This window comes from Anabrus simplex, chromosome 1 (assembly GCF_040414725.1).
Source record: "Anabrus simplex isolate iqAnaSimp1 chromosome 1, ASM4041472v1, whole genome shotgun sequence".
In the NCBI taxonomy this organism is placed as follows: Eukaryota; Metazoa; Arthropoda; class Insecta; order Orthoptera; family Tettigoniidae; genus Anabrus; species Anabrus simplex.
In genome coordinates, this window is record NC_090265.1 from 1554011475 (window position 1) to 1554038114 (window position 26640).

Below are 26640 nucleotides of genomic sequence, written 5' to 3' on the forward strand. Positions count from 1 at the left end.
CGTTTACCTGAATTGTTTAGATGGAGGCCATGTTTTGTATAACAGTATCTCTCAAAACTGCTGCATTCAATAACCTGGGTATTCCGAAAATGTTTACAAATTTTAACAATATCTGTATTGACCTTGTCCACTTCAATGTTCACACACGAGTCTCTACTCAAATCATGCCTGTGGGGCACGTTCACTACAAAAACGTTAGTGTGGGTCAGCTTCCCTAGTGTATTTTTAAGTTGTGATCTTACATTCTTGGCGTCGTCGTGAGCTACGTCGTTCGTCCCACCGATGATAAGCACTGCATCGCCGCTCCCGAAGTTCCTAGTTGCTGCTTCTACGTTTTCCACAACACTGCTGATAGAAGCTCCTGGATATATTTCTCTGGTTGCTGCTATATTCTCGTCGTTAATCACTCCCGCAATTCCCCTTCCTTGGCTATCACCAAACACAGCTACCTTCATCAGTCAAAATCAATAAAAAGTTAAGGCAAGACATGAATTATAAATAAAATTCAGTGCAATGCTTGCTTCATAAATGTTATCTATAATTCATGTCTTGCCTTAACTTTATATCGATTTTGACATGATGGTCTCAAGTACGACTGAAACAAGTTTCAATAAATGTATGTAACTTTTTTAACGTTACAACGAATACTATTGAACAGGTGGAAACCCTTAGCTTTTATTTTACATTATATTGCTCTTCAATACAGATTAATATGAAATTTATTACCTATGATCATTCATCATCATTCACACTGGATAAAAGGCATGGCAGACTTAAATGATGTCAATTTGGATTTTGGTGTCAGTGAAACATGGGAGATATGAGCTCTTGGATAAAATCATGAAGGGAGATGAGTTATGGCTTACAAATTTAGAATATGAGAGTTCCTGAAATATGGAAGAGTTAGCCAAGACCTTCCCAAGTGGTTTCAAAAATGAACAACTTTTGCTCATTCATAGAAAGGTGTTTTATGAGATCCATTACAGTCTATTGATACATTTACTGGAATGGTAACAAACAGCTGATCATAACTGAAAATGTTTCTCAAAAAATTCAGGTCATTTATACTGTTTGATAGCTTGATTTGAAAACTACTGAAAAATGTCTTGTCACTTACTTCTCTAATATTTTCAAAGCTGATGGATAGGAATTAAAAGGCATTTATACATTTTTCTTTTTGATTTTAGCTAGTTGTTAATGTTTCACACTTCTTTTTATGGTGTCACTATAACAAAATGAGTGATGTCAGATTACATATGCCCCTTTTATGTATTTGCAAGTGAAAAGAAACCAGAGAAAGAGATCTAGACTAATATAATTTATTACATATTAAACAAACTTTGAAATAATATGATGCTGACAAAATAAATTATCATTGGCTCAAGGGGAGGCTTCAGTGTTGAACAAAGTCTTGTTACTTATGCCAAAAACTTCATGCCTTTGCCTTTGTTCTGTAAGTCCTTTCCTGAAAATAAACACAAGCACAATTTAGTATGATATTACAGTGTGTTTGCATATCAGAAATATTTTTGTAGTGGTATTTTACAGTAGGCCACATTAGTCTCCAGGCACAGGCATACCATAATTCAGCATTTATTTTGTTGGTAAACCAAAATCTAGACTATTGGTTCACTACTCAGAAATACAGCTTTAGTTTGCCCTTGAAACACATGATGTCACAACAAAGTAACATACTGCAAATGTGAAATTATTATTGTCAGAATTCAACATGAGCTTTGGAATGTTATCAAATATGGAAATTATGATGATGATGATGATGATGATGATGATGATGCTTGTTGTTTAATGGGGCCTAACATCTAGGTCATCGGCCCCTAGTGGTACAAAATGTAATGACAATTTAAAAGTCAAAAATCCTCCACTGACCAGAATTCAAATAGTGATGGTGAAGAATGAATGGATGGATACAAATTTAAAACAATCAGTGGATCCAAACTGCAATGCCCCACATTCCCAGAAACTAGCATTAAACAATAGTATTACTGACCAAGGGACTGCTTCTAAAGCACAATACTGAATTGATGATGCTTGTAGTCTAAGAGGGTCCAAAATCCAGGTCGTCAGTCCCTCATAATGGTACTTATTGCTAGGAAAGTAGAACCATGATATTTGTCATGTTGCGATACTAATCAAAAGTAGCATAGACTCGCGGTATTCCACACATTATGGTACAACTCAAAGGTAATTTAATGCGCACATGTAACACAGACCTATGGCGTTCCTCACATTGTGGCACCATTTACGGGCAACGCAGACGGATGGTGTTCCTCATATACTATAAGTGCACTAACCACAGGAACTCGTACTATTCCGTGGTGTTCCTCACATAGTGGGTACTAATCACAGGCAAGGCAGAACCATGGTGTCGCTCATATAGTGGTACTAATCATAGGTACTGTAAAAACCCAGCCAGAAGCACACACTGTCGCTACTAATCACAAACCTATTGTGTACCTAACATAGTGGTACTATGCACAAGTAAAAGCGACCCATGGTGTTCCCCGCTTGGTAGTTCTAATTACAAGTAGTCTCATGGTTCTAATTCTATCATCCCTTGGTCGCCCCTTTTAGTTGGCTCTTACGACAGGCAGGGGACACTGTGGGTGTATCCTTCATCTGTGTCCCCCACCCACAGGGGGCTGGAAATTATGTGGTGACATATCTGAATACTCTGCAAAGAAAATAAGGAATGTACAGAAGAAGAAAAATGATAAACATAGATAAACATAGCAAATATCTTTTATCTTGCAATTTTTATATGTATAAATGATAATATGTTTGTAGAAAGAAAATGAAACATGATGGAAGATGTGAAAGAATTAGTGTGATAGCTATGTCTGTTGAAGAAGAAGAAAAAGAAGAACCATGAAGTAATCGAGAACATTCCTTTTGTTACAGCTGGAATTGATAAGATTTCTGGGGATATACTACAGGCATTAGATTGGGATATAGGGCCTAGTACCATATCTGAAATACGTATTTGATTATTGTTTGGTTGAAGGAGCTATACCAAATGAATGGAGTTGCTATAGTAGCTTCTGTGTATAAAGGAAAGGGTGATAGACATAAAGCTGAAAATTACAGGCCAGTCAGTTTGACATGCATTGTATGTAAGCTTTGGGAAAGCATTCTTTCTGATTATATTAGACATGTTTGCAAAATTAATAACTGGTTTGACAGAAGGCAGTTTGGTTTTAGGAAAGGTTATTCCACTGAAGCTCAGCTTGTAGGATTTCAGCAAGATATAGCAGATATCCTGGATTCAGGTAGCCAAATGAACTGTATTGCTATTGACCTATCTAAGGCATTTGATAGGGTAGATCATGGAAGACTACTGGCAAATATGAGTGATACTGGACTAGAAAAAAGAATGACTGAATGGGTGGCTATATTTCTAGTAAATAGAACTCAGAGAATTAGAGTAGGCGAAGCTTTATCTGACCCTGTAATAATTAAGAGGGGAATTCCTCAAGGCAGTATTATTGGACCTTTATGTTTTCTTATATATATAAATGATATGTGTAAAGAAGTGGAATCAGAGATAAGGCTGTTTGCAGATGATGTTATTCTTTACAGAGTAATAAATAAGTTACAACATTGTGAGCAGCTGCAGGGTGACCTCAAAAGATGTGAGATGGCCGGTGGGCAATGGTATGATGATAAATGGGGTTAAAAGTCAGGTTGTGAGTTTCACAAATAGGAAAAGTCCTCTCAGTTTTAAATACTGTGTTGATGGGGTGAAAGTTCCTTTTGGGGATCATTGTAAGTATTTAGGTGTTAATATAAGAAAAGACCTTCATTGGGGTAATCACATAAATATGATTGTTAATAAAGGGTACCGTACAGATCTCTGCAGATGGTTATGAGGGTATTTAGGGGTTGTAGTAAGGATGTAAAGGAGAGGGCATATAAGTCTCTGGTAAGACACCAACTAGAGTATGGTTCCAGTGTATGGGACCCTCACCAGGATTACTTGATTACTTGATTACTGGAAAAAATCCAAAGAAAAGCAGCTTGATTTGTTCTGGGTGATTTCCGACAAAAGAGTAGCGTTACAAAAATGTTGCAAAGTTTGGGCTGGGAAGACTTGGGAGAAAGGAGACGAGCTGCTCAATTAAGTGGTATGTCCCGAGCTGTCAGTGGAGGGATGGCATGGGAGGACATCAGTAGACGAATAAGTTTGAGTGGTGTCTTTAAAAGTAGGAAAGATCACAATATGAAGATAAAGTTGGAATTCAAGAGGACAAATTTGGGTAAATATTCATTTATAGGAAGGGGAGTTAGGGATTGGGATAACTTACCAGGGGAAATGTTCAATAATTTTCTAATTTCTTTACGATCATTTAAGAAAAGGCTAAGAAAACAACAGATAGGAAATCTTCCACCTGGGCGACTGCCCTAAATGCAGATCAGTAGTGATTGATTGTGATTGATAGAACTTTTGCCATTTAATGTTCATGTATGTGCCGTACTGCAAAGATGTGCCTTTACTGGCAAGACCTAGTGTTTTCAATGTGCTCCGTCTTCTGGTGTGGGCTAAAACAAATATGTCATTTTCATTCATTTGTCTTAGTGTCATCTTTGGCTTTGACAACAGAAAGTGACTGAGCAATGCTAGTAATGCCATTCCTTATACAGCCAGTCTCTATTGTGAACAGTGGGAAAATGTTGCTAATATGATTGGTTGATGCATGCATTTCAGTGGGTTTGGTACACTGATATGAAATAGTGACTTCTATCTCAACAAAGAAAGCAATGGGGAAACCACCTCATTCCTTATATCGCTAGTATGCCTCTTCAGTGATGCCTAGGCCATTTATGACAGCTGAAGATCAAACCAGCCTTCAGGCTGAATACTCAACATACAAACTATAAAGATATTTAAAGTGTACAGAACATACAGTATGGGCCTACTTATATTCAGAGAGAGAAGATCAACAATTGCATGAAGAGATTATCAACAGAATCCCAGGCTGGGTTTGGGAGGTTATTTCTCCTAATTTGATTATAGTTAGGGATCAGAAGTTCATGCCCAAAAAACTGTATAAGTATGTATGCATTAATGCCCTAAAAGCTACCTAAATATGCATCATCATTTTGAGCTTATTTCCATAAAATGAAATTATCTGTAACTTACATCATTTTTCCATGGATTTTGAAGTGCTAGCCTCATCATAGGTGAATTATTCACTATTGCAATTAACAACTAGGGAGTGACAGATGCTTTACATGGTCAATCTTAATCTGTTGTCCCTTGTAGCCTCATAGGGTGAAAAACTCTCTTGTATATCGTACAAAGTGACAGAGGCATTCACAAATGCTGCTAACTGTTTTGTACGTAATGATTGTTCTGTTAGTATTGTGGATGCTTTGCCTTCTAGAACATCTACAATATCAAGCAGTACATTACATCCAGTATTTTTTTCTTTTTTCTATTCTATTCTATTTTTCACTAAAATTTGTATGACTGCCACTTATGCTTGCCATCATGTTATCCTTAGCTGCCTTCTTTGCTAGATTCAATTTCCTAGTAAGTTCCTTCAATTTTTCCTTTCTTCCACAGCCATTTCTAACTCCATTTCTTTCCCGCCTGCACCTCCTTCTTAGTCTCTTTATTTCTCTATTAAAATAAGGTGGGTCTTTACCATTCCTTACCACCTTTAAAGGTACAAACCTGTTTTCACATTCCTCAACAATTGCTTTAAACCCATCCCAGAGTCTGTTTACATTTTTATTTACTGCTTTCCACTGATCATTGTTACTTTTTAGAAACTGCCTCATGCCTGCGTTATTAGCCATATGGTACTACCTAATAGTCCTACTTTTAAGATATTCCTTTCTATCACATTTATTTTTAACTACAACAAAAACAGCTTCATGATCACTAATACCATCTATTAATTCAGTTTCTCTATAGAGCTCATCTGGTTTTACTAGCACCACATCCAGGATATTTTTCCCCCTAGTTTGTTCCATCACTTTCTAAATCAGCTGTCCTTCCCATATTAAGTTATTTGCCGTTTGTTGGTCATGCTTCCTGTTGTTCGCTCTTCTTCCCAATTGACATCTGGTAAATTCAGACCTGCCGCTACAATCACATTCCTTTCCATGTCGTTTCCCACATAGCTGATTATTTTATCAAATAATTCTGAATCCATGTCAGGGGTACCCTTTCCTGGTCTGTACACTCCAAAGATATCAGGTTGCCTATTATCTTTAGAAATGAGCCTTACACCTAGGATTTCATGTGTGTCATCTTGAACTTTTTTTGTAGCTTACAAATTCTTCTTTCACCAGAATGAATACTCCCCCTCCCACCATTCCTATCCTATCTCTATGATGCACAATCCAGTTCCATGAGAAAATTTCTGCATCCATTATATCATTTCTCAGCCATGATTCAACTCCTATTACAATATCTGGTAAATATATATCTATTAAATTACTTAGTTCTATTCCTTCTTTTGCAATACTTCTAGAGTTCAACACTAACATTTTTATGTCATCTCTACTTGATTTGCAATTCCCTGTTCCCTTATCACCGCTCCCTAGGCCACCCCGTTTCCCTGAATGTACGTCCCTATTACCCTACCAAACAAATTTCCTAACTTATACATACCACTGCAATTTAAGTGATTGCCATCTGAGCGCAGATCCCTATCTCCTACCCACCCATTAGGATCTAGAAATTTCACTCCCAGTTTCCCACATACCCACTCCATAGTCTCATTTAAATCCCCAATCACCCTCCAGTCAGTATATCTCCTACACAGTATTCCACTGATAACAATCTCTGCTTCCTTAAAGTTCACCCGTGCTGCATTTACCAGATCCCACACATCTCCAACTATGTTGATACTTATATCAGCTTGCCTTACGTTGTTGGTACCAACGTGAACCACTACCACCTTCTCCTTCCTTTCCTCTCTCTCTTCTACTTTCCTCAACATCTGCCTCATCCTAATTCCCGGATAACACTCTACCCTGGTTCCATTTCTTCCACACACTTTCCCCACATGTCTAACGATGGAATCCCCCATGACAAGACCCTCAACCCTACCCACCTCATTTGATCCCCTCGCCTCCTGGTCAGCCTTATCTTTCCTGATAGCTGCAGAAGGTACTTCCTCCTCCCTTTTCTCCTTCCCATGACCCTGTTCCACCCGTCTTTTCTTATCCTCTACTCTACATTTCCCTTTCCTACATTTTCCATCCTTTCTTCTTCTACACATCTCACAAACAGTTCCCTGTTCCTCATCTTCCCTCTGTTGTTCTACCTTGAGCGACTCATACCGATTTCGCACAGAACCTGTCCTGAATTCTGATCCTGAATAGAGCGCTTAGCCTGCAGTCTCCTTCCCCTTAGAACATTAGACCACCTGTCTTCTACAACTTCCCCCTTTCTTTCCCCTCCTTCTTGTACACCTACTGTAACTTGTACATTGTTTGAAGAAGTCCTATCTTTCTTCCTGTCTTGTGTGAGAATCGTAATTATCTCTCTCAAATTCTCCAACTCCTTGCTCATACCCCTCAATGCCTCGCCACACCCACAGTTCCTACACTTGCACTCCTTAGCAAGTGTTCTCTAGCACTGTAGGCGTAACACTTGCGATAGCTGCACGAATGCGATGACCCAGATGTGGTAGATCACGAATTGGTGTCTGGTTCACTTGATTCTTGACAAACCTCCACAGGAAAAAAATCAAGTGGCGTAATGTCAGGGCTTCTATGGGGCCAAGCAACTGATGGACTACCTCTCCTAATCCAGCGATCTGGGAACTCTCGATTCAAGAAATCCCTCACAACTTCCACATAATGGCATGGTGCACCATCTTGCTGAAAGATCACGTCAAGCAGAAGTTGTGGCACAACATACTGCTCCAACATGTCTAGGTAACGTGTTTCATTAACTGTAGGCTCCGCAAAGAAGAATGGGCCAATAACCCTGTCCTTCAACAATTCGCACCACACATTGACTTTTGGAGAGTCCCGTTCCAACTCTATCACTATGTGGGGGGGGTCAGATCCCCATATGCGGCAATTGTGCTTGTTTATCGTGCCGGAAATATGGAATGTAGCCCCGTCCGAGAAACAGACCGAATTGAGGAATGCCTGGTTTCCATCAATTTTTGCCAGAATTGTCTCTGCGAATGTCTTCCGTACTGGCCAATCCTGAGGTTTGAATTTCTGACAAAGCTGCAGTTTGTACACCCGTAGGCGCAACCTTTTGTGGACAACATCATGCACTGTTGAACGAGGTAACTGTAACTGCCTAATTGCTTGTCAAATTGACTTACGATGGCTCTGCTTGAAGGACTCGCGAATTAAATCAATAGTAGCCTCTGAAACTTCGTGCTTAGCATGGCGGCCCGACATCGACTGCAAGGTCCAAGATTCTTGAAGGCGCCTGTGCCATTGCATGATTGTTACGTAAGTGGGAAAATCATCACTTGTAACAGTCCATACTCACGCCGAATTCTACGTTGTACTAGTGTAATGGATTTTAACTCTGCGAGCAAAAGCACACAGGACACCTTATGCTGTGAAGTCCACATTGTTACTGGCGCGCTTCTCGTGAACAATGCAGTTGTGCATGATGTGGGACCATCACCACTGCAAGCGAACACAGAAAACATTTTGAGTTACCCTAGTTGTAGAAACAAACCGCCAATAAATATCCCCATTATTTTTCAAGTTATTAAATTTTGTATTATTATACCTTTAACCCGGACACCTTGTATTAAAATACACTCGACAAATACAATGGAATTCTCTGTTAAAAATGTACATAGATTCAAACTTGGAATAATTTAGTTGTAAGTGTGGTTCCAACCATATTTAATACAATATTGGTTGGTTGGAGGCAATACTTTTTTTTTTTTTTGTGAAGACAGTTAGATGTTGTTCTATTGTCGTGCTTCTGGAAACGGAGTGAAGTTTTGAAAAATCCGTTACATTTCTTCACAGAGAATACAAGTATAGCCAGGATGTCCTCTTTCTTACAGCCCTCTGCATATATATATATATATCAGGTTGGGTCGGTGTTGACCTCCAGTGCGTGAAGTGGTAAGAAGTGTGTGAAGTGGTAAGAAGTGTGTGAAGTGTAAGTGGTAAGAATGGTAGGGGTAGATTAAGACATGTATATGACCAGCAGATTAGAGCAGATGTAGGATGTAGCAGTTATGTAGAAATGAAAAGGTTAGCACAGGGTGGGGTGGCATGGAGAGCTGCATCAAACCAGTCCATGGACTGATGACTCAAACAACAAGAAGAAAACAAAGATCCAATAATACTGCCTTGAGAACTCCCCTCTTAATCATTACATGATCCAATGTTTCGCCTACTCTAATTCTTTGAATTCTGTTTTCCAAAAATTTTGCCACCCATTAAGTCACTCTTTTGCCTTGTTGAATTGTCCGTTTGTTCTGTCAGTAGTCTCCCATGATCTACCTTTATCAAAAGCCTTAGATAAGTCAATAGTGATACAGCCCATTTAACTTCCTGAATCTAAAATATCTGCTACATCTTGCTGGAATCGTACAATAACTTATTTTCAGCCCAAACTGACTTCTATCAAGCCTGTCAGTAACTTCACAAAGATTTCTAATATAATCACAAAGAATGTTTTCCCCAGATTTTACATGCAACACATCTCAAGCTGATTGGCCTGTAATTATCGGTTTTATGTATATCAACCTTCCCTTTGTAGAAAGGGGTTAATACAGAAACTCTCCATTTCCTTGGTAGAGCTCCTTCATGTGAACAGTAATAAAATAAGTACCTCAGATATGGTACTATTTCCCAACCCATTGCCTTTATTACATCCCCAAAATGTTATCAATTCCAGCTCCTTGTCTAGTTTTCAACTTATGTGCCTTACTGTAACTATCTTTATTATCAAAGGTAAATTTCAGTACTTCAATAGTATTAGTCACCTCCTCTACCTGGACATTATCCTTATATCCAACTATCTTTACACAGTGCTGACTGAATACTTCTTCAGTATCTGCTGATCTGACTTTACTGGCACCATATGCACAGTATTCTTCCCTCTAGTTGGTTACATTGTTTTCTGATTCAGCTCTCCTTCCCAAATTAACTCATTTACAATTTGTTGTTCATGTTTCCTATCATTTGCATTACCTTCCCAGTTATCATTTGGTGAATTGATATCACCTGCTACAATCATGTTCATTTCTGTGTCGTTTCTCACATAGCTGATTATCTTATCAAATAATTCTGTATCAGCTACCTTTTCCAGGTTTACTTAAAACTATGACATCTTGGGTCTTCACTACTGATATAATATACCAAGATAAATGGCCCGTTATTGGACATTATAAATTTTTCCAGCTAACTCATTCCTGGTTGCCAGCGTTTTGCCCCTGTGTGCTAAGTTCGGCTCATCACTTGGTACCTAGCACACCCACCAAGACGCATGGCTAGTGCATACCGTGTAGCCCACTGCGTAGGCTATTTGGAGTCACTATGGCAAAATGCAGGGAGGTCATGGGCAATGATAGGTAGGATAGTAAGCTAAGAAGTTTGGTCCAATACACTACTACTCTTTGTTAATATCAGTTTATCAAAAATGGAGGAAAATGCACATCATGATGCATTGCCTCTAGCAAATGAAACAGGTTGATTCAACATTGACTACTGTGGAAGCTACCACCATGCTGCTCGACCATTGCCCATTGTAATGTGTATGTATTGATGGCCACACATTTATTGAAAACGTACACATAAACATGACAATTTGCTATACTTGCAGCAGCCTAGTTCACGTCACATATAAGACACAGTGGAACAGAGTTTCCCCTCTCCTTTCTTTCGCTGTATGCTGTGAACTAGATAGTTCCTATTTCATATGGAATGCAGAGTATGATGGTGATGTTTAAAAATACACTGATATTCATTATGTGTACAGTTTGGGTGGAAATCCCCTAGCATCTGTAAGGGAATATTGACATTATGTTCCAAATAAATGGCAAGCTCACAGACGTGAGCAGAACAACATGGGGGAGATCAGTAGGTGGGCATGAAGGATGGAACATTGAAACAAAAGAGGATGTTCTCAAGTTAGTGCAGCCAATTCTTCGAACAGCCTTGCCAAGCAGTAGCTCAAATTAACATATCACAAAGTATATGAGAATGGGTTATACCCATTTCATTTATGACCTGTGCAAGCACTCCAGCCTGGGGATGAAGGAAAATGGCTCTGTTTTTCTCAGTGGCTGCTGCATAGATTTTGTGATGTGTCCAACTTTATTAGCCTCATATTGTGGTCAGATGAGACACAATTCAGGAGGAATGATATAACTGACATCCAAAATGTGATGGCCTCTGAAGAACCTTCATTCTGTACAATATTCTTCCTCTCATAGAGTTTTGCCAACTTTTTCAACCTGCAGCAAGCTAAGGTGTAATTTAAAATCCTGCAACACAATTGTATTATCTTATTTTCAAAACACAATCGTCACCTTTACATTTTCAGTACTTGTAGATGAAGAAATCTGTAAAGATTTATGGAAGCATACATACAGTGGTAGAGCCTTCCTGGGTCAGGTAGCAGTGCACCTGCCTCTCACCGCTGGGTTCCGTGGTTCAAATCCCAGTCACTCCATGTGAGATTTGTGCTGGACAAAGCAGAGGCGGGATAGGTTTTTCTCTGGGTACTCCGGTTTTTGCTGTCATATTTAATTTCAGCAACACTCTCCAATATCATTTCATTTCATCTATCATTCATTAATCATTGCCCCAGAGGAGTGCGACAGACTTCGACAGCCAGCCAAATTTCTATCCTCGCCGTTAGATGGGGGCTTCATTCCTTCCATTCCTGCTCCAGTCGAATGACTGGAAACAAGCTGTGGTTTTTCATTTTTTCTCATACAGTGGTGGTTTGTGCAGAAATTAATCCACATGCTACAAGTCTTACCTGCTAATGACAAAAGTTTAACTCCAATTTACCGTTTTTCCTGCTGGTAAATTTCTCAATAATTCTTGCCATGTTCATGCTGGTTTCCAACTATTTTCTACAGATTATGTCAAAGCTTACACAAATGTTCCTGTTTCATTGTATGTATCTTGAAGAAAGGTCCTGATGCGTTCTGGAGAGAAGAAACAGCATTCGGGTTCGATGTCATCATTGGTTTTTTAACTATGGCTTCATGAAAGTCATATTCCAAATTGTTGTTTATAAGCTGTAGTTGTAGTACTGCACCATTTACATTTCAAAAGTCCTGTTGTTCATAGAGATCCTTGCTTTCCATCTGCAATTTGTACTTTTTCAGCCCAAGATACTGCTGAACATCTGTATGATAAAATTCTTTTGGGCTATTCTGTCATAATCTACTTCTCTCATTCCTACCAGACGTTTCAATTACTGCTGCAGTAGTCATCTTCTGTTGCATCGTCAAAGTACTCTCTGCTGTGTTGTGCTGGCGACTGTGATGGTTGCTGGGGAGGTGGCTGTATTTTTACCTGAGCTACATTTCATTCTGGCCTGTGACAAGAGACAGATGCAAAAATATTGTATCCATCAAGAAATAGCAACAGGGAAATTGCAAACCTAAGTGTTATGAATTCACATTCTTCTTCTTCTTCTTCTTCTACTACTTCCATCACCCTTATTCAGGAAGCTAATCTCAGTCACCACTGATATGCATTTAGGTAAAATCACCCAGGTGGCAGATTCCCAGTCAGTTGTTTACTTAGTCTTTTCGTAAATAACTTTAAAGAATTTGAAAATTTTTACTGACTACAGCTTGAAACAGTCTTTCAACTTGTAACACTTGGACAGAGTCAGCTAGCTTAGTGCTTTATTCACTGTTGACTTATGACTATTTTGGTAGTGTATGTACTCAAACTTACATTTCATTACAACTTCAATAGCACTAGTTCATATCTTGATGACAAAATGCAATTATATTTTTTGCTGTAATTGTGGTACAAGTATTCACCTCTTCGGGATGCACTCAACCAGGAGTATTGCTCTGAATTCCGCCAGAGTGCTCTGTTACCAGTACCGTGCATGCTCCTTATAGTAAGTGAAATTGAATCAAGGTGCAGTAAAGCTAATACAGTGAGCTCGCACTTGCAATAAACAGTATTCTGTAAAAAGGAAGTCAGCTGCCAGATGAAACTGTCTTTATACCGGTCTGTTTTCAGACTGACTTCACTGTATGGGAGTTAAAGCCGTGGGGGGGGAATCAGGATAACATATTCATAATTTAGAAGTAATTGACATGGGAGTAGCAAGAATGATTGCTGATGTAGACTGTTGGGACAATGGCAGTAGGGTACAGTACTCGGAATTAGGAGATAACAGCCAAGTTTATGGATGAAGCTGTAAATCGGCTGTGGTGGTGCAGTCATAAGAGATGAATGGAGGACGACAGGTTACCTAGGAGAATAATGTACTCTGTCATGGAGGGTAATAGAAGTAGAGGGAGACCAAAGTGATGATGATTAAACCAGTTTTTAAAGATAAGAGGTATGACACTTAATGAGGCCACAGTGCTTATTACAAATTGAGGATTGTGAAGGTGTTGACTTAATTCACAGACTCATTCAGACTGAATGCTGAAAGGCATAACATTCTGAAGTTGAATATGTAATAATAATAATAATAATAATAATAATAATAATAATAATAATAATAATAATAATAATAATAATAATAATAATAATAATAATAATAATAATAATAATAATGATAATAATGATAATAATAATAATAATAATAATAATAATAATAATAATAATAATAATAATAATAATAATGTACATCCAATAAAATGACAGTGTTGTTTTTGTTGCTGCAAGTATTAATGAGTTATCAGTAGGTGGAATAGCCATATTTCTCCAGTTTATATTCCAATATATCTGTACATTTGATACAGTGGAAGCCATGTTATTTTCAGATAGACTTTTTTAACATATAACCTGTAAGTTTTCCAGTCTGTCAAAACTGATACCTATCACTATAAGATTTACAACTAAATCCAAACTACTGAATTTAATTTTATATCATGCTTACTAGTTTGTTCCACTTAGGCTTCATCTAACATAAAGAGACATTCTTTCCCAGGAAATTCTTGGTCAGCTCCTGTTGAAGAAACTATGAATCATATTTATTTTCCTGTTATGCTTAGAAAAAATTATGTATATTATCTATAAATTTATATCTAAATACTGACCTTAAGTTATAGAAAAACATATATCCATCCCTGGCAACTTCAAGGCGCACATCATCTAGTTTAGTTCTTTTAATATGCATATCATTGCAGTGGTACCAACAACCTGAGGAAGAGTCCAGTACGTTGGCTGTATAATGACCTTAAACAGGATAAAGACAAGAAAAATAAATCCTCTTAAACTTATAGGTACAAATCCAGTCCACATCTTTATATCACTTTTGTTTTACAAGTTGCTTTATGTCGCACTGACACAAATAGGTCTTATGGCAACAATGGGATAGGAAAGGACTAGGAGTAGGAAGGAAGTGGCCATGGCCTTAGTTAAGATACAGCCCCAGCATTTGCCTGGTATGAAAATGGGAAACTATGGAAAACCATCTTCAGGGCTGCTAACAGTGGGATTCAAACCCACTATCTCCCAAATGCAGGCTCACAGCTTTGCGCCCCTAACTGCATGGCCAACTCACTCGGTTTTTTATATCACTATATTAGGAACTTGCCTTTGGTGATGTTTAGTTGGAACTGCTGGAAACTGTCCTCCAAGCTCTATTGTGATCTGCACAATTTCTAGTTCTGTGCTCTCTAGATGTTTCATCCTTGTTCAGGGGCTACAGGTGGTTGTGGAAATTAATATTTTGCACATGTTGCTTTGGACCCCTCACCGTCCTATGCACTGGGTTTTATCAAGATTCTTGTTGACAACTCTGCAAGAACGTGCTGATGGGGGAAATAAAGCTGGGTATGGCCGCTTCTTCGTAAAACTTCGGAAAATTTCAGGACGACAAATGAAGACTGAAATTAAAAGGAAGTGAAGGCTAAATGATTGGGAATACAGGGTGGCTTGAGGTACTCTTATATTTACTCTAAAGGTAACTCTACATTTGTTGGTACGACAGTGTGCCTGTCGCTAATATTTTCATCATGGTTGTTGAACGGCAGTTTGTTCTATCTGGCTGGCTGTGGTACTGTTATAAGTTATTGTTATAAGTTGGCAAATTCTATTATTTGTTTATGACCTAGTTTCAAAGTCTAGACAAGGGATTCTCAAGTTGTGGTATGGAATAAGTACAATCATACTCTATTAACACTAATAAAAAGGAAAATGGAAGAGGTCAGACACTTCGATGAATGGAGGTAACAGTGAAAGAATAAGAAGGACCATGAGGGAAATAATAATAATAATAATAATAATAATAATAATAATAATAATAATAATAATAATAATAATAATAATAATAATAATAATAATTTTTTTTTTTTTTGCGAGGGAGTGTGGAAAATCTTTCATAAGACGCTTGTGAGGGTCCGCACTCAACAAGTGTGTGGAGATTCTTACCCACTAAAAACCACACTCCCTTTTCCCACGACGTTTATCTCCGCCCCGGAACCGCTCTCGCATTACTTCAGGGCGGATGTCGTGCTTAATGCATCTTGTGCTTCATCTTCCTTCTTCTGCTTTACTATCTGTCGTAATCGTCCAGGTCCTTCTTCTTCTGACGCAGAATATTTTCTACGTAGACTGCTACCTGGTCCCAAGATTCTCGAGTTCGTAGCATTACTGACACGATCCCTTCTGGCGTCAATTCTCCGTGCATAACTTCTAAGCATCTTCTTTGTGGCAGCCGATGAACACACACAAAGAAAGTATGTGATACGTCATCGATATCGCCGCAGTATATGCACACCGGACTAGTTGCTAGCCCTAGCCTATGAAGAAATTTTCGGAAGTATCCATGACCTGTCAGGAACTGTGTGAGATAGTAGTTCACTTCACCATGATTTCGGGCAACCCATACGCCCAGAGAAGGTATCAGTCTTTTCGTCCATTTCCCTCTAGAATCATCTTCCCATCTTGTTTGCCATCGTTGCATTCTGCGACTATGAGCCAAAGCCTTTGCCCTTTTCCTTCCTAGCTCTTCTTGTGTGAGCCAAATTTCTTGTCTTTCGAAGGCCAACAAGTCAATGGGAGCTACTGCTGCTACTACTAGAATCGCGGGTTCTGATACTGTGCGATATGCGCAAGCAATTCGTAAAGCTGTTCTCCGTTGTACAGCCGCAATTCTTCTCAGATATTTCACAATTTTTAACGATTCAGCCCAAATTTCCGAACCGTATAGCAGTATCGATTGAACAATTGACATGAGAAGCCGCCTTTTACTAGATATCGGTCCCTTGATATTTCCCATGAGTCTGCTCAGTGCAGTCATGGTTTTCGCTGCCTTATCTGTTACCCGTTGGATGTGGTCCCAATATGTAAGCTTAGTATCAAGCGTTACACCAAGATATTTTGTGCTCCTAGTTGTTTCGATGGCTATCTGTCCAATCTGCATCGGTACAACAGTATTAATCCTTTTCCTCGTCAGGAGGACAATTTCCGTTTTGTGATCTGCGAGTTCTAACTTGTGATTTATCATCCATTCTTTGACACGTCGCATCACCTGATTCAATTTAAATTGAGCCAGCTCTAGGTTACGGGTTACTATCACAGCAGCCACATCATCAGCATAACCCACAAGTTTTACATCATAATAATAATAATAATAATAATAATAATAATAATAATAATAATAATAATAATAATAATAATAATAATAATAATAATTTTGTGTGGCTATTTCTGCTGAGTGCAGCCCTTGTAAGGCAGATGAGGGTGGGCGGAATCTGCCATGTGTAGGTAACTGTGTGTTATTGTGGTGGATGGTAGTGTTATGTTGTTATTGTAAATGTGGTTATCATAGGTAATTTTAATACTTCTTTAGTATTAATCACCTCCTCTATCTGGACATTACCCTTGTAACCAACAATCTTTACATACTGCTGACTGAATACTTCTGCCTTTTGAAGATCCTCGCATACACACTCCCCTTGTTCATCACTGATTCCTGGAATGTCCTTTCTGGAACCTTTTTCTGCCTTAAAGTACCTATACGTACCCTTCCATTTTTCACTAAAATTTGTATGATTGCCAATTATGCTTGCCATCATGTTATCCTTAGCTGAATTCTTTGCTAGATTCAATTTCTGAGTATGTTTCTTCAATTTCTCCTTACTTCAACAGTCATTCTTAACTTAATTTCTTCCCAACCTGCACTTCCTTCTTAGTCTCTTTACTTCTCTGTTATAATATAGCGAATATTTACCATTCCTTACCACCTGGAAAGGTACAAACTATTTTCACATTCCTCAACAATTGCTTTAGACCCATCCCAGAGTCCATTAAGGTTTTTATTTACAGTTTTCCACCAATTTTTAAAACTCCCTCATGCTTGTTTTATCAGCCATATGGTACTGCCTTATAGTCCTACTTTTAAGACTTTCCTTTCTATCACATTTATTTTCAACTACAACAGCAGCAGCTTCATGATCACTAATACCATCTATTACTTTGCTTTGGTTTCTCTATAGATCTCACCACATCCAGGAGATTCTCCCCTCTAGTTGGTTCCGTCACTTTCTCGATCGGCTGTCCTTCCCATATTAACTTATTTGCCATTTGTTGGTCATGCTTCGTGTCCTTTGCATTACCGTCCCAATTGAGATTTGGTAAATTGAGATCACTCACAACAAACACGTTCCTTTCCATATTGTTTCCCACATAGCTGATTACCTTATCAAATAATTTTGAATCGGTGTCAGTGCTACCCATTCCCGATCTGTACACTCCAAAGACGTCAAGTTGCCTATTATCCGTAGAGAGTAGCCTTACACCTAGAATTTCATGTTTGTCATCTTTAACTTTCTCGTAGCTCACAAATTATTCTTTCACCGGAATGAATATTCCCCCTCATATCATTCCTATCCTATCTCTACGATACACACTCCAGTTCCGTAAGAAAATTTCTGCATTCCATTATATCATTTCTTAGTCATGACTCAACTCCTCTTACAATATCTGGTAAGTACGTATCTATTAAATTGCTTAATTTGATTCTATTCTTTACAATACCTCTACATTTCAACACTAATACTTTTTATGTTGTCCCTACTTGACTTCTAGATCCCTGTACCTGTATCACCGCTTCCTACACCACCCTGTTTCCCCGAATGTACCTTCCTATCAACCTTCTAAACAAATTTCCTAACTTCTATGTACCACTGTGGTTTAAGTGATGGCCATCTGGGCGCAGATCCCTATCTCCTACCCACCCATTAGGATCTAGAAATCTCACTTCCAGTTTCCCATATACCCACTCCATAGCTTCATTTAAATTCCCAATCAGCCTCCTACACAGTATTCCACTGATAACAATTTCCGCTTACTTAAGCTTCACCCGTGCTGCATTTACCAGATCCTACACATCCCCAACTATGTTGGTACTTTACCTGCCTGCCTTACGTTTTTCGTACCAATGTGAAACACTACCACCTTCTCCTTTCCCTCCTCCTTCTCTTCTACTTTCCTCAACATCTGCCTTAACCAAATTCCTGAATAACACTCTACCCTGCTTCCCATTCATCCACATGCTTTCCCCACATGTCTAACAATGGAATCCCCCATGATCAGAGCCTCAAGCCTATCCACCTCATTTGATCCCCTCCCCTCCTGGTCAGCCCTATCTTTCCTGACGGCTTCAGAAGCTACTTCCTCCTCCCATTTCTCCCTCCCATGACCCTGTTCCACCTGTCTTTTCCTATCCTCTACTCTACACTTCCCTTTCCTACCTATCCTTTCCTCCTACTCCACACTTCTCAGCAACTGTTCCCTGTTCCTCATCTTCCCTCTGCTGTTCTACTTGCAGTGAGTTGTACTAATTTCTCACAGACCCCTGTCCTGAAATCTTGCCCTGAATCGAGCTCATAGCCTGCAATGTCCTTCCCTTTAAAACATTAGATCATCTGTCCTCAACAATTCCCTCTTTCTTTCCCATACCTCTTTTACACCTACTGTATCCTGTACATTGTTTGATGGAGATCTACTTTACTTCCTGTCCTCTGAGAGTATCCAAATTATCTCCCTCAAACTCTGAAAGATTAGATAAATAAATAATTAAGGAAATACAATAAACCATACCTGAGTTTGTTGTCTCTCCCGTATGTGATATAATTCCCTTCAGTTCATATTTCACCTGTGCAGTCTGCCAACACAAGAATGAAAAGAAAGAATATTCAGTTTATAAAGATGTAGTAGATCAAGAAAAAACTTTGAATGACATAACACAAGGATATGAAATTCTAGGAGACTGAAAACTACATTTTCTTATAAACTTTACACTAAAGATGTATGAGATTCCATACACAGTATAGATGTTGCTATAATACAGGGAGAGGCAGGGAAAAGTTACCGCACTATGCAAGGGGGCGTTGGGGGAACAAATTGCTCACAGTCCATTGCTAGACTCACCAGTAAGGTGTAGCAGCATGGGCAGGCATTCAGTTTAATTACAGTAGGCCTAAATTATTAATTAAGAGATAATAATGAAGTTGAAAACTAATGTAGATATTACTTTTCATCAAGGCAGCTTTTGAAAAAGACATCGATCATATTCGATTCAAATGTTGCATTGGTGCAAAAATTTCCGAAACACTCGTATCTCTGTCCCTGAAATCTCACCTATCAGGCATACGATTTCTTTCTACAAGGCTTCAAGAGTAGGTACATGGATTATTCTTGTACACTTTCCATTATTAAGTTCTCCACAAATAAAAATCAGACATTTAAATTGGGGGGGACAAGGGGGCCAGAGTACATGGATTATTATTCGCTCACCAAACACTTTTCCTATACTATCTGTCACCATACCGAATAACAAAAACAGCATTCAACAAGTAATGCAACTCTAATAACATACTCTAAACAGGAACTCCACTCATATACTAAATCTGATTGCTATGACTGCACATTCTATCCTTGCCACTCGACAATAAAGCAAGCATTTCCCCATTCCTCCTTTATGGCAGCACTGGCTAAAGTGTGCGGTAATGTTTTGCTGCCTCTCACTGTGATTTGGTTATACTGATGTTTCTTTTTTTGATCCTCCTTTCCAGATAACATTACAGCACCTTCAGTAGTAGTAGTTGTTTTTACTTTTCTTTGGCAGATATAGGAGGAGGAGGAGGAGTAACAGTAGCAGCAACAACAGCAGCAGCAGCAGCAGTAGTAGTAGTAGTTGTTTTACATTTTTACTCCAGCTGATTTTCATCATTCCATTATTATATCTTTTTACTATTCAAATAGCTGCCTCTGTGGATCCATGGTAGAGTGTCGGCCTCCGGATCCCAAGATAGTGGGTTCAAACCCGGCAGAGGTAGTAGGATTTTTGAAGGGCGGAAAAAAGTCCATTCGATACTCCATGTCGTATGATGCCGGCATGTAAAAGATCTCTGGTGATACATTTGGTATTTACCCAACAAAATTCATTAAATCTCAGCCATAGACGCCCAAAAGAGTTTCGGTTTACTCGGTCTGCCATCTAGTGGGCCTAGAGTAAAACGGAACGTCGAAATTGATAAGCAAACAGCCAGATGGCGTCAAATTGAAATGTCTGCACACGGTAGCTGAGGTCATATGATTATTATTATTATTACTATTCAAATGTCCATCTCAAGGGCGCCCATGCCCGGGGGCAAGAGGGGCCGCAGCCCCCACCCCCCTCAGAGAAAGGCTAAAATCTAATGTGGTCAGGTGTTTTTCTTTCAAGAAAATGATTTAAAAGTCGGTAACATGTAGAAGTGGTAGTACCGCCCCCACCAACACCCATTTCCCGAGCCAGAAGAATTAATTAGATGCGATCAAAATCCCAGACCCAGCCAGGCATCAAACCTGGGGCCCTCTGAACCGAAGGCCTCAACGCTGATCGTTCAGCCAAGGAGTCAGACCTTTTGTATTTTAAAATAATTAAAATTAATAAAGTAAAAATTCACAGATGATTACTGTATTTAGTTTCAACAGCTTAACATTATGTTAACATCTACTTCTGATACAGTAATAAACATACAAAGTCAGAAATTCAAACCTTGGCTCTATTATAACTAAAGGACAGCTTGTGATATCATGTACCATGGTCGAACAACATGCCTCTCACAAAAACAGGGCCTAGTGGGAGAAAAATACAGGTTTGCATGTTCCAATATGTTGTGTAAATAAACCACTTATCTGTTATGACTTCCTGGATTTCTTGGGTTATTATGATAAATATTTATATTCATATTAATAGCCATTGCTTGAGAAAATATGTAATATTACATTTCCAAATTTTAACAGTGTGTTCCAACATTTACTAGCAATGTCATTACAAATAACATGAAGAGCAACTATCAGTGTTCTTAATGAGTATTTAATGTTCTGCCTATTATACTGTTAATTTTATTTATTATTATTGTATTTTTTGAACTAGTTCTTGTAAGAAGTTATTTTAGTGATATGCTAATTTAAGAGATCATCTCGGGTGGCAAACATGGTGCGTTAATTCAGAGAATTTACAACAGATAAGAATATGCTAACCCATATTCCAGACCTACCTCCTGTGGGATTCATTAAGCGCTAATGAAAAAAGTGTTGATGTGCACAGGAAGCCAGCAACAAAGCTTTCTATTATATTTGTATTATTAATAATAATTAGGTAAGTAGGTCTAAACAGAAGATATTGTATGTTCTTCTTCTTCCTTCTTTTTGGTGCAAAGTGTGAGTAGAAGGAAGGAAGGAAGAAAGGAAGGAAAGAAAAATAAGGGGGGCACAACATAGGTTTGCAGACCACTGCTCTAGACAAAAACGAAAACTGAAGAAAAATCTCTGTCCAGTGGATCTCAAATATTATAAGTGAACAAATTTAACACACACAGACTTTGTTTGAATTTTATACAGGATGAATCATCAAAAATTACCATCACAAATATTTCCAAAATGATACAGGGTACTGATGCACTGTTTTCACATAATGTTGTCCAGATGTTAATTAAGTAGGGCAAATAGGGAGAGAATTTTAAAAAAAATGTATGATCATTCAGGTTGGTTTTGTTATCTTCTTTGCAATGTAAATTGCAATTGATTCTTTAATATTCAAGGAATAACTTTTACTTTCCATGTGTAAGATTTTTAGATCTTTGTCAATGTCTTTGAAATGGTGTAAACTGCCATATATGTGCTCTTAAAGGCTGAATGTCGATTGTATCCAAGAGTGTTTTTGTGATCTTTTTATCTTGTGTAAAAATTACATCTTTTTTGGCTTAAACTGACAATGAATTGAACCACCCTTATACACACAAAGTAGCAGACAGGACTGAAAACATTTGTACACAGAGCTATTTCTATACCAATGAGCACAATGGATTTCAAGAAAGAGATACCTACAAATAATTAAACAAATCACAGAAGAAAACAACCACACTCCATACATGGTAAATAACAGGGGCGTATTCTCCTTGAATGCAAGGCATTCATTGCATGCGTTATAACACAAAGAACTGTCTGATGTACGATTTTAGGTTGTTTCAAGTCAAATATTAACGATTTCATCTCTGAGAAGTTCAAAAGGTCCGCGCAACTGTATTGGTTCCGTTGCTTGACTACGTGTGGTGCTGGTGTAGTCTCGCCGTCTACTCCACTCTAGGAAGGAAGAGACAGCGAATGCAGGAGTTAAGGATGAAAGGCATTCAGTCTTAAAATTGCATTCAGTGGCAGACGTAGTTCTGAAACCCTCCGAACGATGTCGCTGCAATTGAAACTTGGTCAGAATTTGTCACCCCATACCCGTGCTACCGTCTGCCATCTGTTAGCAGCTTGGAGAAAGTCGGCATCTTTACCCCCCGGTGAGAACCCAATGTGACGAAACTGACCAATGCCACTGGGGTGACTTACCTCCAGTGCTTGAGTTGTGGCTAACTAGTAAGTTAATTCATTGTGTTTTCGGTGTTTTGTTATATTTTGCGCACATGTGGTATTAACGATGGATGAGTCTAAAACGGATATAATTGTAATCAGTTTGAAAAGCCATTTACTGGCCGTTCGTTTGATGAAAAGATTCAAATAGTTAAAGCCGGGAGACCTCTACCTTCCCTCGTAAATTTCTTCTTCTTATTCTTCTTCTTCTCCTTCTTAATCTGTTTACCCTCCAGGGTTGGCTTATCCCTCGGACTCAGCGAGGGATCCCTCCTCTACCGCCTCAAGGGCAGTGTACTGGAGCTTCAGACTCTGGGTCGGGGGATACAACTGGGGAGGATGACCAGTACCTCGCCCAGGCTGCCTCACCTGCTATGCTGAACAGGGGCCTTGCAGGGGATGGGAAGATTGGAAGGAATAGACAAGGAAGAGGGAAGGAAGCGGCCGTGGCCTGAAGTTATGTACCTTCCCGGCATTTGCCTGGAGGAGAAGTGGGAAACCACGGAAAACCACTTCGAGGATGGCTGAGATGGGAATCGAACCCACCTCTACTCAGTTGACCTCCCGAGGCCGAGTGGACCCCGTTCCAGCAGAGCCGGGAATCGAGCCCGGGCCTCCGGGGGTGGCAGCTAATCACACTAACCACTACACCACAGAGGCGGACCCTCGTAAATTTAAAAACAGAAAACAAGAATTGTGTACGCACGTTCAGTCCAGAAACTTACAGTAAAACTGTTTGGCTCGAGTTCACCTACAGTGTAATTAGGGTGAGTAGAATTGAAATTTACTTAATACATTGTGTTAACTGCATGGTTACTAGTTGCATGCCTCATTGGAGATTCCAGGATACGCCACTGGTAAATAACCTATTAAATAAACAAAAGAAACACTCAAAAACCACACAAGAAAAAATAAAAATACATTGCTCTCAACTATGTTAACAAGAACACACAGAAATAGCTAACATATTCAAAAAAGGTCTAAATGAAGCCTTTAGAATGAGCAACACACTACAAAGACACATCAGCAAATGCAACCTAAACAAAAAAGACTCATTCTCCAAATTCTGAAGTGTCAAGAATCTAACTGCAGTACCACATAGATAGGCCTAACAAGACATAATTTCTACACAGGATACAAAGAACACAAAAATGCAATCAGCTACAATCAATATTCAGCAGATAAAGCAGTTCACATCATTTCACAGACATCAACACAGATCTAAACATCTTGCACATCAAAAATAGAAGTAAATCCTTGAATACTGAAGAAGCAATCAAAATTTACATTGCAAAAAAAAGATAACAAAACCAGCCTGAATAACCATACATTTAAAAAAAATTCCCACTATTTGCCCTACTTAATTAACATCTGGACAACATCCACACTTTTTGCATAAGTGCTTAATGAATCCTACGGGAGTGAATCTCGGACTTAGAGGTTGGAATGTGGGTTAAGATATTTCATCTGTAGTAAATTCTGCGAATTTACACACTGTCTTCACCTCTCGAGACAATCCCTTAGATGATCATTTATCACTAAAATAACATTTTACAAGAACTCTCTAATTTTAAAAAATTGAAAAGTTATCATTGTGCTTTTATGGCCGCATTGGACCACTGTAGTAAATTTCTGTCTGGTCTTCTACGATGTTTTATGGTTTTTTCTTTTCTGTTCTTCCAGTATTTCTTCTTCTGAAAATACCCTTTTAGTTGTTTCTCCATTATCACATTTTGGTAGGAATCTAATTTTACTATTCTTCAATTTATTTACTTTGTTTGTTTATTCTTTAAATCCTCCAGTGTTATGTCTAATTCTTTCGTGTCTTCTTTTATTTCTTTTATCCAGACAGGTTGTTGTTTTCGTTTCCAAAGCTTTTCCAAAATTCTGCGTATTAACCTGTCTTGAGGTGTTCTAAACAGATGAACAAAGAATTATATTACCGTATCTTCTTTCTTATGAAATCCGTTATAGGTTCTATTTCCTGATATACTGAGTTTTTAAATTATTATTGTTATTTTCCTTTTTTTTTTTTTCTTTCTTTCGATACAGCCAACTTTGGGCTACAAATACACCAGCTACCTGCCACGTTTCTTCCTAAAGGTAATACCTAATGACATAATAATAATAATAATAATAATAATAATAATAATAATAATAATAATAATAATAATAATAATAATAATAATAATAATAATAATAATAATAATCGAAAACATCCCCTATATCTTGCTGGAATCCCACAAGTTGAGTTTCACGCGAATAACCTTTCCTAAAACTGAACTACCTTCTATCAAACCAGTTAATACTTTTGCAAATGTGTCTGATACAATCAGAAAGGATGCTTTCCCGGCGCTAAAAAACAAAACAAAAAAAAAAACCATGTCAAACTGACCGGCCTGTAATTATCTGCTTTATGTTTGTTACCCTTTTCCTTGTACACTGGGGCTACTATTGCAACCTTTCCATTCATTTTGTATTGCTCCTTCATGAAAACTATAATCAGATACTGAACCCATAACTCTACGGTGAGAAAATATATATTTCAAATAACAAGCTACTTTTATTTTTGAGAGCAGCCATGTTGCGCTTCCAGAGCCTCGCTGTCGCGTGGGAACGGACTCGCCCGCGGTAAGCTCGTGAAATACCGCGACACCTCGGTGGACGTCGAGTACACAACAATTCTTCAAATTCACGGAATTCTGCGTAACGAGAGATTTTGGCAACACAGTAAATACAGAAATAAATAATCTAAATTATTCTTAAAACCTATGTGAAGACAGAACCCCCAGGGTAAAATATAAAAGCAGTTAAGCCTAAGTACAAATCAGCGTCAGATCAGTGGACTAGCTTCACGTGCCAAGGTCAATGGATGAAGAAAATCCGCGAAATGCCCGGGCAGAAATAATTTATTTCACCTGTTGCGAGTGTGGTAAAATTATGAGATTAACATCTAAATAAATCGCAAGTCTGTCCGGAATTCTGGAACAAGTTTCATGAAAATCGGTCTATTGGACGCGAAATTAGCAGATTACGTAATCAAGCTTAGTGGTGTGAGTAGCGTCACTCCTAAGACTATAAAAGAAACCCCTCTCTGCATATTTCTCAGTGTCGGTCTGGTTTCTGAAGCAGCGGAAAGTTGTAGAAAATTGTATAAGATTGATCTACAAATAACTTAGTACATGTTCGTAGCTGAGGTCCACATCTTCTGTTAGAAAGGGAAGGTGATAGAAATTTTCTGAACTTTTGCCGACAAACTGTGAAAGCATAGGCGTCTGTTAAAGTACATAGCAGATTTTTATTGTATCACCTCGTGTGTGTTGGAAAGTCTTAAGGGAGTTGGAAAGCTAGTCAGAGTAGTTCTGATTTCGTTATCTGTTGAACACCTGTTATATTAGGGTGACAATGCTGGGGCTGTACCTTAATTAAGGCCACGGCCGCTTCCTTCCCACTCCTAGCCCTTTCCTGTCCCATTGTCGCCATAAGACCTATCTGTGTCGGTGCGACGTAAAGCAACTAGAAAAAAAAATTAGGGTGACAGAAACCCGACTCTGGGGAGAAGGGAGACAGTCGCAGTTGACTGCAGAACGAAGGAGGTTTGGT

At 38.6% G+C, this 26640-nt stretch overlaps 1 protein-coding gene across 1 annotated transcript in view; it reads right to left on the minus strand.

Moving 5' to 3' along the window:
• Nucleotides 1-1303: 1303 nt before the first annotated feature.
• The window catches only part of LOC136880344 (ubiquitin carboxyl-terminal hydrolase 50), a 199804-nt gene continuing 174467 nt past the window's right edge, over nt 1304-26640 (minus strand). The window contains exons 12-15 of the mRNA XM_068229180.1: nt 19234-19297; nt 14223-14361; nt 14063-14143; nt 1304-1465 (exon numbers count right to left, since the gene is read on the minus strand). Coding sequence (XP_068085281.1) covers nt 14125-14143; nt 14223-14361; nt 19234-19297 — 222 coding nt within the window. The 3' untranslated portion in view covers nt 1304-1465; nt 14063-14124. The remainder of the gene's footprint in view (nt 1466-14062; nt 14144-14222; nt 14362-19233; nt 19298-26640) is intronic.